General features: G+C 42.4%; 1 protein-coding gene across 1 annotated transcript in view; it reads left to right on the top strand.

Moving 5' to 3' along the window:
* Nucleotides 1–1736: 1736 nt before the first annotated feature.
* The window catches only part of KDM5A (lysine demethylase 5A), a 50442-nt gene continuing 39610 nt past the window's right edge, over nucleotides 1737–12568 (top strand). The window contains exons 1-5 of the mRNA XM_048934042.1: nucleotides 1737–2193; nucleotides 4093–4170; nucleotides 5211–5333; nucleotides 7404–7574; nucleotides 8274–8408. Coding sequence (XP_048789999.1) covers nucleotides 2029–2193; nucleotides 4093–4170; nucleotides 5211–5333; nucleotides 7404–7574; nucleotides 8274–8408 — 672 coding nt within the window. The 5' untranslated portion in view covers nucleotides 1737–2028. The remainder of the gene's footprint in view (nucleotides 2194–4092; nucleotides 4171–5210; nucleotides 5334–7403; nucleotides 7575–8273; nucleotides 8409–12568) is intronic.

Here is a 12568-nt window from a genome sequence, read left to right as displayed (position 1 = left end):
GGAGCCCAGAATTGAACACAATACTTCAGATGTGACCCCACCAGCAGAGTAGAAGGGAGGATCACCTCCCTCGACCTGATGGCCATGCCCTTTTTAATGTATCCCTTGATTCCACTGGCCTTCTGGGCCACAAGGGCACACTGCTACTTCATGGTCAACACACTGTCCACCAGAACACCCAGGTCCTCCTCCACAGAGCTTCTCTGTCAGCAGCTCAGCCCCTAACCTGTACTGGTGCATGCAGTTATTAACTCCCCAGGTGCAAGACTCTTCATCTGCACTTGTAGAACCTCATCAGGTTCCTCTCTACCCAACTTTCCGGCCTGTCCAGGTCTTGTTGAAGCATTCTGCTTTGTCAGCCACTCCTCTCTCAGCTTTATATCATTAGCAAAGTTGTGGGGAGTGGACTCTATCTCTTCTTCCAGATCACAAATGAAGATATAAAAAACAAACTTTTCCCAAATCTTCCCAGACTCTTCCTATCAGTATCTGCTGAAATCCTCTCACCAAAACACAGAAATGAACTTTGAACAGCCTGGAAGGAAAACAATGGGCTGTTCCTACAATGAAATTTTGACACAGATTAGGAGCTTTTTAGCATGCAGGTTTTTTTTTTTCCACATAGTATTCCTGGCTGAGTCACTGCTTATCTTGGAAATGGGAGTATGTTGGCGATTCAGTTGTTGGGAACAGTCTCCATACAAAAATAACCTGCTACTGCTCTTCAGAGAGACACTATGAAAAAAAAAATATGCCAGTGTTATGTAGAAACACAATTTCTAGTGGCTGGTGGGCAAACATCTGCACTCCACATGCTCTTAGTCATAAAAATATCTGTCACCCATGTCCAAAGCCCCCTGCAGAAACGTAGTGAAACATTGCCACAGCACAATATCCACTGGCAGGCTCATCTGATGCTTTACAAGATCGGTTTGTTCTTATAAATTTTGTCAAAATTGACCATTTGCTTCCAAGCCATTTCTTTCCTGTCTGTAAAATGGGAGCACCGCCTCCTCAATCTAGCAGGGAAATGCTAATGGAAGCGCGTTCATTTGTCTGACGCAGGCACGGTGAGCCTGGAGGGAGTAGGAGGAAATTACTTTCTCTGGGGCTGAAATGGTACGGTGACTGAGTGTTAAACAACGAGAATAAACAGGAAAAAAAAAAAAGAGAATAAACCTAAAAAAGAGCATGTTGCAATGGCTATGGACAAAAACTAACACACGGGTCCCAAACGGAGCATAGCACGGCGCCACCTGAGGGGAAGGGGTCCGCCCCTCCCCCCACCCCAGAGGGCCCAACGGCCGCAAGGGGCCAGGCCTGCAAGGGGGCGGGGCTACCAGCCTTCCTCCTGACGTCCGGCTCAGACAATGGGCGAAACGGCCCTTCAGCACCGGAAGTGAATGGTCTCAGTATCGTCGCACATTCCTCCGCGCCGGAAGTGGAGGCGGCCCCCTTCTCCCCTCGACCCCAGTTCCCCTCCCCCGGCCGCCCCCGGCGCCGCGTCGCACGATTTCTCTAGAAGCGTCGGGTCGAGCGCTTTCCTTCTCAGTTCCTCCGGAGCAGCGTCCCCGGGAGGGGGCGGGGACGGCAAGTGGCCGTTCCCACAGTGCTGGTGGCCGCCTGGAGACTAGTGCGGCGGAGGGACTATTTTTCGGGTCGGAAGACAACAACTGCTCCAGCTTCCGGGGGAGGGCTGAAAGAGACCGCGTAACTTCCGGACGAGCTGGAACGCGAGCCAGAGGGGCTCGGCGCGGGGGGAGGTAGCCCCGGGGGACGGGGCGACGACACCCGGCAGGAGCCGCCCCGCGTGCCAGCAGGCCGCGCCGCCCCCCCTGCCCCGCCCCGGCCTGCCCTGCCCGGCCCTGCCCTGCCTCTGCCTTGCTCCGGCCGCCTGAGGATGCGCCTCGGCCGCCTGCCCTGCCCCACCGGCCGCCGCTGAGGGCCGCCCCTCTGTGCCCGTGCCTCGGTGCGCTCCCCGCCCCCCTCCCGCGCCCCGCTGTCGGCAGCGCCTTCCCCCCTTCGGCCATGGCGGGGGGCGGCGGGTCGCGCTACGCGGCCGAGTTCGTGCCCCCGCCCGAGTGCCCCGTATTTGAGCCCAGCTGGGAGGAGTTCAGCGACCCGCTCGGTTTCATCGGCCGCATCCGCGGCTTGGCCGAGAAAACCGGCATCTGCAAGATCCGGCCCCCCAAGGTACCGCCCGCCTGGCGCGGGGGCAGGGCGGGATGCGGCCGCAGCCGGGGCCCGGGGAAGCCGGCGGCTCTGGGGCGCGGCGGGTGGTTGGAGCCGAAGGACTCTGTCCCTGGGCGGCACCCGGGGGTCGGGAGCCCCTTCCTTCTCTCCTCGAGTGTTTCCGGCCGAGTTTGCGGTACTCGCTGCGGTTGGGACCCCCCTGGGACTGTTCAGTTCCCGTGCCCCGGTTGCTGGGGTTCCGTTTGTCCCCCTTCCTCAGGCTACGCTAATGACGCAGAGACCCTGCGAGGCGGTCCTTGAGCTTAGAAGTGGTTTTGGAGCGGGTGAGAAGCCTGTAGGCACGGTCAGGGCCCGGGCTTGACGCTCCTCTTGGTGTAACCAACAAGCTGCAGTGCGTTGTAGCTGAAAGTAGGCATTTGCATTGCAAGGAGGGGGAGGAGGAAGGACATGCCTTGTAAAGGGGCCATTGTTTGTAAACAGCCTTCAGACTGTTGGTGGAAGCATGGCCAGTCCGGTTGTGCACAGGAGTTAAGTGTTTGTGTTAGCAGGTTAGAAGGTCGGAGCTGAACACCCCTTTCTGCACCAGGCACCAGGTGTTTTATGATGCCTTGCTCTGTGACCATTCAGACAAGAACATCAAGCAGTGTAGGAGCTCAGAGCCTCCTTGGTAATTAAGTATGAACAAACCTATGAAATTGGAGAGTGAAAAATAGCAAAAGAGAGAGAAAAAGAACATGAAAACAAGGAGCTAAAAGTAGCCTGGATATGGCGACTGCCAATTAGATTCACTGATCCTTCCTTTCTTGACTCGCAGGGTTGCTGGAATCTTTTTAGGTGGTTTAATGTCATGGTGAAATCTTGACCTCCATGAGGCTGCCCTTTCTAAAATAAGTAGGATGGCTTAGATTGGGGGAGAGGTCGCAAGAAACCGATCCAGATCTGATTCATTGAGAGCACCTAGAACTTTCCTAGCCACTGAAGGCTGCAGTGTTTCTCTCTGATTGTTTGGCCATTGGTGTTGCAAGGCCTTGCCAGATGTGTGCCTCAGGTTGGTTTTCGATCTGCAAGAAAGGACTAAATGAGACACCTGGTGCTAACCTTGCTGATTCGCAATCCTTTTCCATTATTAGAATCTGTAAATATTTTACAGTTGTGCTTCAGGCCTTCAGATGCTGCAGCCATTCATACAACAAATGTGTTGCTTTTTTTTGTCCATCTGTAATGTTGTGTCCTTACTCTGTTGTATTTACTGCCTGGCAGACTACCTACTGCGATTTTAAGATTTCTTAAGAGGTTCTAAAAAACTGATCTGTACTTGTTTTGATGTCATAATATGGTTTAGAGAGAGGAGGTGGATCTGGGAGGCATGTGTGGTTGGATCTGTGTGATTGAACCAAGTACAAGCTGTTCAGAAAGTCATTATTTAGGACTGCATTTCCGTTGAAGTGTTGGACTCCTGACTGCTGTTGTTATCTTTATTGAAATATGAATGTAGGCAAACAGGGACAAGTTACATGCGTAATATTGTATGTTATTTGGTGTTTATCACTGTTGATAGTGACAGTTTTGCAATGTGCAGGAAATGCAGAACTTTCCGTCTTTGAATAAATGCCAGCAAGCGGCACAATCTCTCTCTCAAGTGGAGAGCCCAGTAAGAGATGGGGCATACTGAAATTCACCAAGCCTTATTTTCTGGTTTATTTCTGACTTTGTGAAGGCTTCGTTCATCTGACTGAAATGTTGTAAGAATGTTTTAGAAGCATAAAACTGGAAAATATGACAGATCCTGCTGAAACTCATTTAATAGGGGGAGCTTGAACGAGCAAGTTGCTAAAACCTTTTGTGTGTTTTTCAGTGAAGTTTCTTGAAACACTGAAATGTCTTTCTGTCTCTCCTTAGGATTGGCAGCCTCCGTTTGCCTGTGAGGTACAAAGTTTTCGTTTCACTCCACGAATTCAGCGCCTGAATGAACTGGAGGTGAGCCTTTCCACTGTTGATACAGTTTTGTGTTTACACTGAAAGCTGTAGTTCTCCTTACTTGAAATTTACATCTTGTCAGGTTTCTGTGTGGGGAGACTTCAGAAACCTGTAGACCGCATCGGTGTTTATACTTGGCAGTGGCAGACTCCATAGAAAATAACTCTCAGTGGCTTTGAGAAAAGTCTGGTTTTATTTTATTACCCCAGATAACCACAAGAGTCTTTCACGTTCAACTGGAAATGTCTAAAATGAATGCCAAATGCCATGTTGCATAGTAAGAGCAGCCAGTGTCTGGCCTTCAGAGCTCTGCAGGCCATGATTTATTTATTTTTCTTAAAATATTTACTGCTGTTCTGGAGCCTCTGGTTACCTTATAGCCAGCTATCCCAGTAATGCCTCTTAAGCATTAAAATGAAGTTGCTTTGTATTTTATAAGACTAGCCATGGTTGGCTAATTTTGTTTCAAAAATGTAGGGGAGGTTTCTTGAAAACACTGTGAGTAATATTCTGTCCTGGCTTTTCCTTTTCCCTACAGCATTTCTCAAAGCCTTGCACTGTTCCTATACCAAAATGTCATACGTCGTTTGACTTATAAATGGGTCCCCTTATGGAAAGTGATTTGAGTACTCCAAAAATACTCAAGGGAAGAGCTGCTTTTGTATGGTTAAGGCATATAGAAAAGCTGTTTATAACCCTCCTGTTTCCTCCCACAGTTTTTATTAATTGCTCTTGTGTTTCTCCTCCTTGGAATTCTGACTTTAAGTGAACATTTTAGTCTGAAAATGTGAAATTTTTAGGTAAAAGTTTTGGCTTATGGGATTTCAAATATGGAGAACAAAAGCATGTACAATTTTATGTTTATAAACATCTGTCTTTTTACTAAATATATATTTTTTTTTAATCTTTTATTTTACATGCTGAGTTGTGCCTTGAAAATATAAACAGTAGAAAGCTTGTCATGTTTTTTTGTCAGGTCTGAAAAGTATTGTCGTAATTTTTTGGGGATGTATGCATTCGTCTTCTCTTATTGATTGCAGGCAATGACAAGAGTGAAGCTGGACTTCTTGGACCAGTTAGCAAAATTTTGGGAACTTCAGGGATCCAATTTAAAAATTCCTGTGGTGGAGAGAAAAATACTGGATCTCTATGGTCTGAGCAAGGTGAGTGAGCAAGTATGGCAGTGCTTGGTCAGGCAGAGACTTCATTTTTCATTTGAGCCTGAGAAGCCAAGCAACATGGAGGGCTTGTTTTACAGCACCAGTCTCATAAATATGGAGATGAAATGAAAATGGGGAAAAAATTAGAGTGGAAAAAAACCTTACAAATTGCAAGGTTGCGTTAGATGTGTCTGTCACGGTTACTTCAGCTGGCTTTAGTTGAGTCATATCCAGCACACCTGAGTTGCTTGAACATCCTGATGTTAGCTGTTTGAATTCAAGTTGTCCTCTTTTATGTATGGCAGAGCTGTAGGAGTTGAGATGTTCCCTGAGAAGCGTGCATTTCAGCTCCTCACCTAGCAATTCTGTAATAAATTGCAGTAATTGCTCCCTTCTGTCTCCCGGCACAGATTTTCCATGTGACGTAAACATGCATCTTTGGGACTTTATATTGTCAACTTCTGGAATAATTATTTTAATCTGTTTGCAGTACAGGCTGTGCTTAGGGCTAGCTAAAATTTTATGTTGCTGTAGTCATCTCTGATGCGTTGTTTTTTCATATTTTCATGCAAATAAAAACTTCTGGGGTTTGCCACTGGCAAAATGTACGTAGTTATAAACTTGTCTGCTAAAGAAAGGCTATTAATATAAATAGGCAGATTTGTTTGGCAAGGTGACAAATTGAGATATGGTAGTACTAACATTTCTGTGTTCAAGCGTTTGTTTCCACTCCCATATCAAGATTTCTTTCTCTTAAATCTTAACATTTTTACTTACCTTCTCTTAAAGATGAAATTACTCAGAAGTCATAGTTCTTTCAACTGTCTGAAGTTGCTGCTAGCATGCAGACAAGAGACAATAATGTCTTCCAATGTTTATTTTTGTGTGTACTGTGCTTTGCTGGGCTACACAAAACCATCATACTGGTTCTGGAAATGTCTGGGTCACTGTTATGAGCTAGAGTGTTTTAGTATGTTCCAGATAGGGAGATGTAGGCTGATTTTGTTAACTTATTCACTTCTCTGGCCGCAGTTCATATAAAGAGAACTTCAGCAATCACATCTTCCTGGGCATGTAAAAAATAAGTTGAAGTTTAGGAATAGCTTTGTTGAAACTGATTTTATCTTTGCTGTAAGTATGAGAAAAGTAATGATCAAGAGTATTGTATTATGAGTGCAACTCTCTCTAATAATGAAAAGAAACAGAATTAAGTAATGTATTTGTCACTGTCACAGTTAGACATTTGAGCTTACTGCAGCCTGAGAAATAAATCTAAGTTTCGCTCCAGTAACCGTTGTTTTTTTGCTTTGAGGTTTTCAACTCTCTATGAAATGTTAAACATGAAATTTGATCGTATGTAAAGACATGAAATGCAAAACCATGCTGTAGTAGAAATGGTGTTAGTAATATAATAATGTGAATTAAATTACAATCCATTTGGGTTTTAAACTGCTTGGTGAAACCATATGAAGGGAGTGGAGGCAGTGGAAATGTGGCCAGTGTTTCAGATCAAGCAAGTAGTCATTTTTCTTTCTGTTTTCTTGCATGTAACAGTGACGGTTCTGTATGTAAACTGCTAGATTCAAAACAATTGACTTCAGGTGTAAAAAGTGAATAAGTTAAATGGAAGGTTAATTCAATTTCCTCTCTTTGTACAGTAGTCTCTCTGCTGTTTGGGGTTTTCTGAGAGTTTTTGTAACTCTGAAGTCCAACACTGCCAGACTTGTGTTTTGCATCAGTGTGTGAGTCTGGTGAGAGTTAACTTTTCCGTTTGCTCTGATGGTGGGTTTGTATTCTTTCCAGCTTGTCAGAAATCTTAACTGTTGAGTTCCTCCTGTCTAGAGCAGTATGCAGACTGTGTTTACTAGGGAAGTTGTAATAATAAATATAATAATTAGGGAGGTTAATTGTTTAATTATGGTACTAGTCCTTCAGGAAACAAAAAGCAAACTCAGTTTTCTGCCATTCTTTAGTAGAATCTTTTAGCATTTGATTGCTGTAGTTGATTTATGATTTATGTGAGGTGGTAAGAGCAGATCAAAGCCCTTAACTTTTTTTGTGTGTGTGTTTCAGATTGTTGCTGGCAAAGGAGGTTTTGAGGTAGTCACTAAAGAGAAGAAATGGTCTAAAGTGGCAAGTCGGCTTGGCTACCTGCCAGGAAAAGGCACAGGATCATTACTGAAGTCTCATTATGAACGGATCTTATACCCCTATGAGCTTTTCCAATCTGGGGTCAGCCTAATGGTGAGACGCTTCTCGTTCAGGATATGAGGATGGGGTCCAAACTGCACGTGGCTGCTTGTTGCTGCATGCAAAAGTAGAACTTAGGTTCTGTGCTTTTAGAGGTTGCAGCTATGTAGAGAAATGTATACCCACCCTAATACTTACAATGCTGTCAGTATTTGACAGGATAGTAGCAGAAGCTGTAATGTGACCTTGTGTCGTAATTTTTTCTCAGCAATTTCTTTATAAGACCAAGACCAGCCCTATTAAGGAAAACACCATGAGACAAGGACACCTTCCACTTGATCAGGTTGCCTGAAGCTCCATCCAGTGCTTCCAGAAATGGGGCACCCACAGCTTCTCAAGGCAGCCTGTTCTAAGACTTCACCACCCTTGTTGCAAAGAAATTCTTCCTTATATTTAATTTAAATCTAGCCTTTTTTTTTTTTTTAATTTTGAAACCGTTATCCCTTGTCTTCTCACTAAATTGCCTGATAAAATCTGCTTATCTTTCTTGTAGGTTCCCTTTAAGTAAGGCTAAACAACTCCCACACCCAGGGTGCCTGGATTAATCAACCCCTCGTCCAAATTGCATATGTAACAGTGCTGTGTGACTTCAGTCTTTGGCTTATTTCTCAGTAAAGAGAGTGGTTTACAGGCTGTAGAATGATCAGCACTACCTGACCAGTCAACTCGGTGTTCTGTGCTTTGATGTTCTAGGGCATCCAGAAGCCTAACTTGGACCTTAAGGAAAAAGTGGAGGCTGAGGACCTCAGCTCAGATGCCCAGACTTCACCAAAGCAAGGTTCAAGAATGAATGTCGTGCTGAAGAGAACCAGACGTGTCAAGTCCCAGGTACCCCTATTTCTTGGTTATTGCAGGGAACCCTTATTCCTTGTACCAGCAAAGCAATACTGGGAGTGCAACAGTCTTTGGTTGTGGAAGCCTGCTCAAAAGCACCACAAAAAATAAATCTTTACTTACATGAAATGTGGAGAAAGATGTCTCTCTGAGACTTCACTTGTGGCAGATGTGCTGTTTAAAAACTTCTAAAAGCTGCTTTTTGTTTTTTACACTTAGCCTGTGTACTTTGGTAGAGAACATAATTGAAAACTATGTGTTCACTATATTTAGTGAAAGCTAAATGGTTCAGCTCTAGTGGCTCCCTGCTGACCGTTTGATAGAGCGTAAGTGAAAGGTGGATTTACCTTTAGAACAAATTCTTATTGCTTCATGTCATTCTGTATTTGCTTTTAAACACTGTGAAGCGAAGTGCGGTTAAAATTCTGTTGTTTTTTTTCAATACATTTTGCTTGTTGACTGAGTTTATAAAGGACACTTAATCTCCTCTTTGCCTCTGATGCCATGACTGATTCAGACTAAATTGTCCCTTTTGATCTGTTCTCTTTACTAACAGAAGCTGACTTGGCATTATTTATTGCAGCCACATAGCAATGCATCAGTCACATAAGCAGTCCCTGGCTTTCCAATTCTGTTGTTAGTGAGGTATCCAAACAAAAAACCAACTTGAGAAATTCTGCAGTTCCTGCAGCAGTTATTCATTGTGTGGATTTCTGCTTGGAACCAATATTGAGAGTCAGTGCCAGTGTGACCTCTTTCCTCCTTCATGGTGTAGAAGTGTCACTGTCTAATTAAGATCCATAAGATTTTTTTCCGACACTTCTTTGTTTAGAGTAACTCTTCTCACTGGAAGAGTCACTGTGTGGTACTTCTGACACAACATAGCTGCTTAATTTCATCTAAAGATGCTGCATTTTCAAAACGAGAGAGGTGATTTCACGTGAATGATCTGCAAAAAGTTAATGCATATGTATTTAAATACTTTCTAGAAGACCTATACTCACATTATCTTTTAAGCAATTTAGTTATTAAAATAGCTGAACTTCAATAAAGGAAGAACTCAGCCTACTCACATAGCCAGAGAGGTATTTCTAGGCTGTGTTGGAAGCTATGTATAAATCTGTAACTGTGTTTAGAAATAGGGATTTGTCCTCAGGATCCCCAGACTGCAGAAGTAAAAGATCTGGAGAATGCTGAAAAATTGTCCCAGATTTCAGTACCTTGTTATTATAGACATGACTCTGCTTATTGCTTGAAGTACACATCTGGAATTGTACCAGAAAATTACATCTTCCTTAGAACACAGGTAATAGGCAAATAATGTAAAAACAAACAAACAAAAACAACCCAACCTGCTAAATAAATGTCATTCTGCTCTAGCTGCTGTATCTCAGTGATCGTGTTGTTTGCTGAGTTGCCCAATGCCTGGTTAGTGAACATAGCTAATTACACTGAACACTGCATCTCAGGAGATTTTTTCCAGAGTTAAATGCATTTTCCAAAATGATTCGCATCTTATTTCTGCACCTGAGAATGGGAGATACATAAGAAATGGTGAAGGTGGTAACTGGAGATTACTGAAGTAAACCCAGATCCTCAGAAGAAGGTGACATTTTAGAAAAGGGAATGTTTTAATTTTTAAAGTTACAAAATAAGCGAAGGAAAATAGGGGATGAGAATTTTCCTTTGTGAAATAAGGACTTTTTATTTCCAAGGGACAGAATAGTTTGGTTATGAGATATTCTCCTTGAAAAAAAGATTAATTTTCTATTCCTTTCTTACAAAGAAAACTCTGAAATAGAGAGAATGGAGGAGGGTAACTGAAGTACTTGTGGGCAACAATAACAAAAAGAGAAATGGAATGAATTTAGGTTACAAAAAGAGATAATCTTTAAAGTCGGGTTAAATTCTTTGTTAGGAAAAAAAGGAATGTCTTTGCAAATGATCTGTTAGGATGTATTTTAACTGACAAGGGTATTTATCTAATGAGGTTACATCCTAACAGTTTCTCATAAAGTAGCATGGTGCTGGAAGAAAACTATAAAGAAGTGGTGACTTTTCAAAAGAGATCAATTTGGTTAAATAAAAAGCATATTAACGTCTAGGTAAGTTTCTAAAAAAGTGAAAAGGATCATGGGTAATGTCTGCTTTCAGTATGCTGCTACAAACGTGGATGGTTTTAGAATGGCAATTAAGAAAATAAAATTCCATTTTTTAACTTGGAAAAAAAAAGAAAGGCAATAATTCTGTGAAATGATAGAACTCTGGGGGATGCTGATGTGCCCACTGCACACAAATCCTTGAATTCTTGATTGTAACCACTCTCATCGTATCATAGAATCTTAGACTGGCTTAAGCTGGAAAGGACCTTAAAGCCCATCCAGTTCCAACCCCCTGCCATGGGCAGGGCTGCCACCCAACAGCTCAGCTGCCCAAGGCCCCATCCAGCCTGGCCCCAAGTGCCTCCAGGGATGTGAGCTTCTTATAAATGATTTTCCCTTGCAAAAGGAAAGCCTTTGAGTTGTACTTTCTGTTGAGAAGGTAAAAAAACAAAGATCTCCCTAAATCTTTAGGAAGAAGAATAGAATTTCAGTATAATCAAGTTTGGTTTTGCTTTTTTTGTTATGTAAGCAACAAAACAAAACTAAGAATGTGGAGTCTTGTGCTATTAGCTGTGGAAAAAATGGAATGCTTTCACAGTTTTTGAGTTGGGTGTTTATGTGCTGTTTTGGACCATACCCCAGAGAATCCAACTGAGGCTTCTGAATGATTTTCTTTCACAACTTAAGCTATCAGACAGCCTTGCAGTATTTGTGAGCTTTATACAGAAAGCTGATTTTTTAATACATTTCTCTTTCAACCTGCTTTGTTTGTTGTTGTTTCGCCTGTGTGTGAATACATTACATCCATTTTGCTTTAGTTGAATCCAAATAAATCTGAGCAGTGGAGTTATGAAAACATATTTAGGGAATGCGCTTTTAAACAAAGCTGTAAAATCAAAGAGGGGTTGTTGCATGTTTGTAATTTAATTCAGTAAATATGATAGTCAAACTATTTTTCCAAGTATTACTGAGAAAATTGTTTTAGATCACAATAGCAGGAGGGAAATTGTGAAGATCATTAATAAATGTTACTGAGGTAATGGAAAATTGCCCAGTGGAAACGTAATGTGAGTTGATTCTGTCAACTTCTGTTAGTTGTGAAAATGGAAAAACTTTTAATGAGTTTCAGATGGAAATGGAATGACTCCAAGGTCTGCAGGTTGTGAGCTTTCCTGTTCGGTGAAAATGTGATGGTGATCCTCTGTGGCTTGTTAGCCAAGAAGTGAAGAGTTTAGGGGGAAAAAAATCACCAGTTGGGATGTAATTTCAGACTGAGCTTCAACAATCAGTAACATGTCTAAACTGAAAATAGTAACATCATAGAATTCATAAATATCAGAAATTAGAGTATCAACATGAGTAACTTTGCAAAGATGCAGGTTAGCATCCTGTACACAACTTAATGAGAGCAGAGGCTCTAAATATCACTGAGAAATTCATGAGTAGTAATAACTAGGAGATTAGGTATTTTGGAGTGTTCTTCTGGCAAGAAGAAAACCAACTGATTTAAGCTGAATAAATGGAAGTAATCAGCTTTTAACTTTGTTAAAAGTGCTTTTGAATATCCTATTTTTAAACACTTTTCCTAAAAAGTTTTTTTTTTGTGGTGTTCTGGAAGGAATCTTACCTTATTTATCAGGGTGTAATTCTGTGGATAACAGGTGAAATATCCTCAGTAATTATGTAAAGGAAACCAGTTCAGAATTAGATAGCTGCCTTCTAAATTGATGTACTTGCTGAGATCTGAACTGAATTCAGTGAGTTTCAGGAGGAAGTCTGAATGGTGGGAGTACAGTGGCTTAGTATACCAGTGTTAGAAAGCGTTTTCAGTGTGTAAGGAGGCAATGTAAAATCCAAAAGATGGTTGCATTGAAGCTCTGAAAAACCAAACATGGAAGTTCTTTTTGCTGTAAGGTTAGCAGCTACAATGTGGGGAAATGAGATAGGTCAGTATTGGGAAATGGGAAGAATACTGAAATAAAATGCTTTGGCAAACAGCTGAACACTGCAGAGCTCTGGAGATGTCACCTAATTGAATGGGTCTTCTGTTCT

Source organism: Lagopus muta, chromosome 1 (assembly GCF_023343835.1).
Source record: "Lagopus muta isolate bLagMut1 chromosome 1, bLagMut1 primary, whole genome shotgun sequence".
NCBI classification, from domain to species: Eukaryota; Metazoa; Chordata; class Aves; order Galliformes; family Phasianidae; genus Lagopus; species Lagopus muta.
The sequence above is the reverse complement of the archived record's forward strand: the minus strand, read 5'-3'. Positions and strand labels throughout refer to the sequence as shown.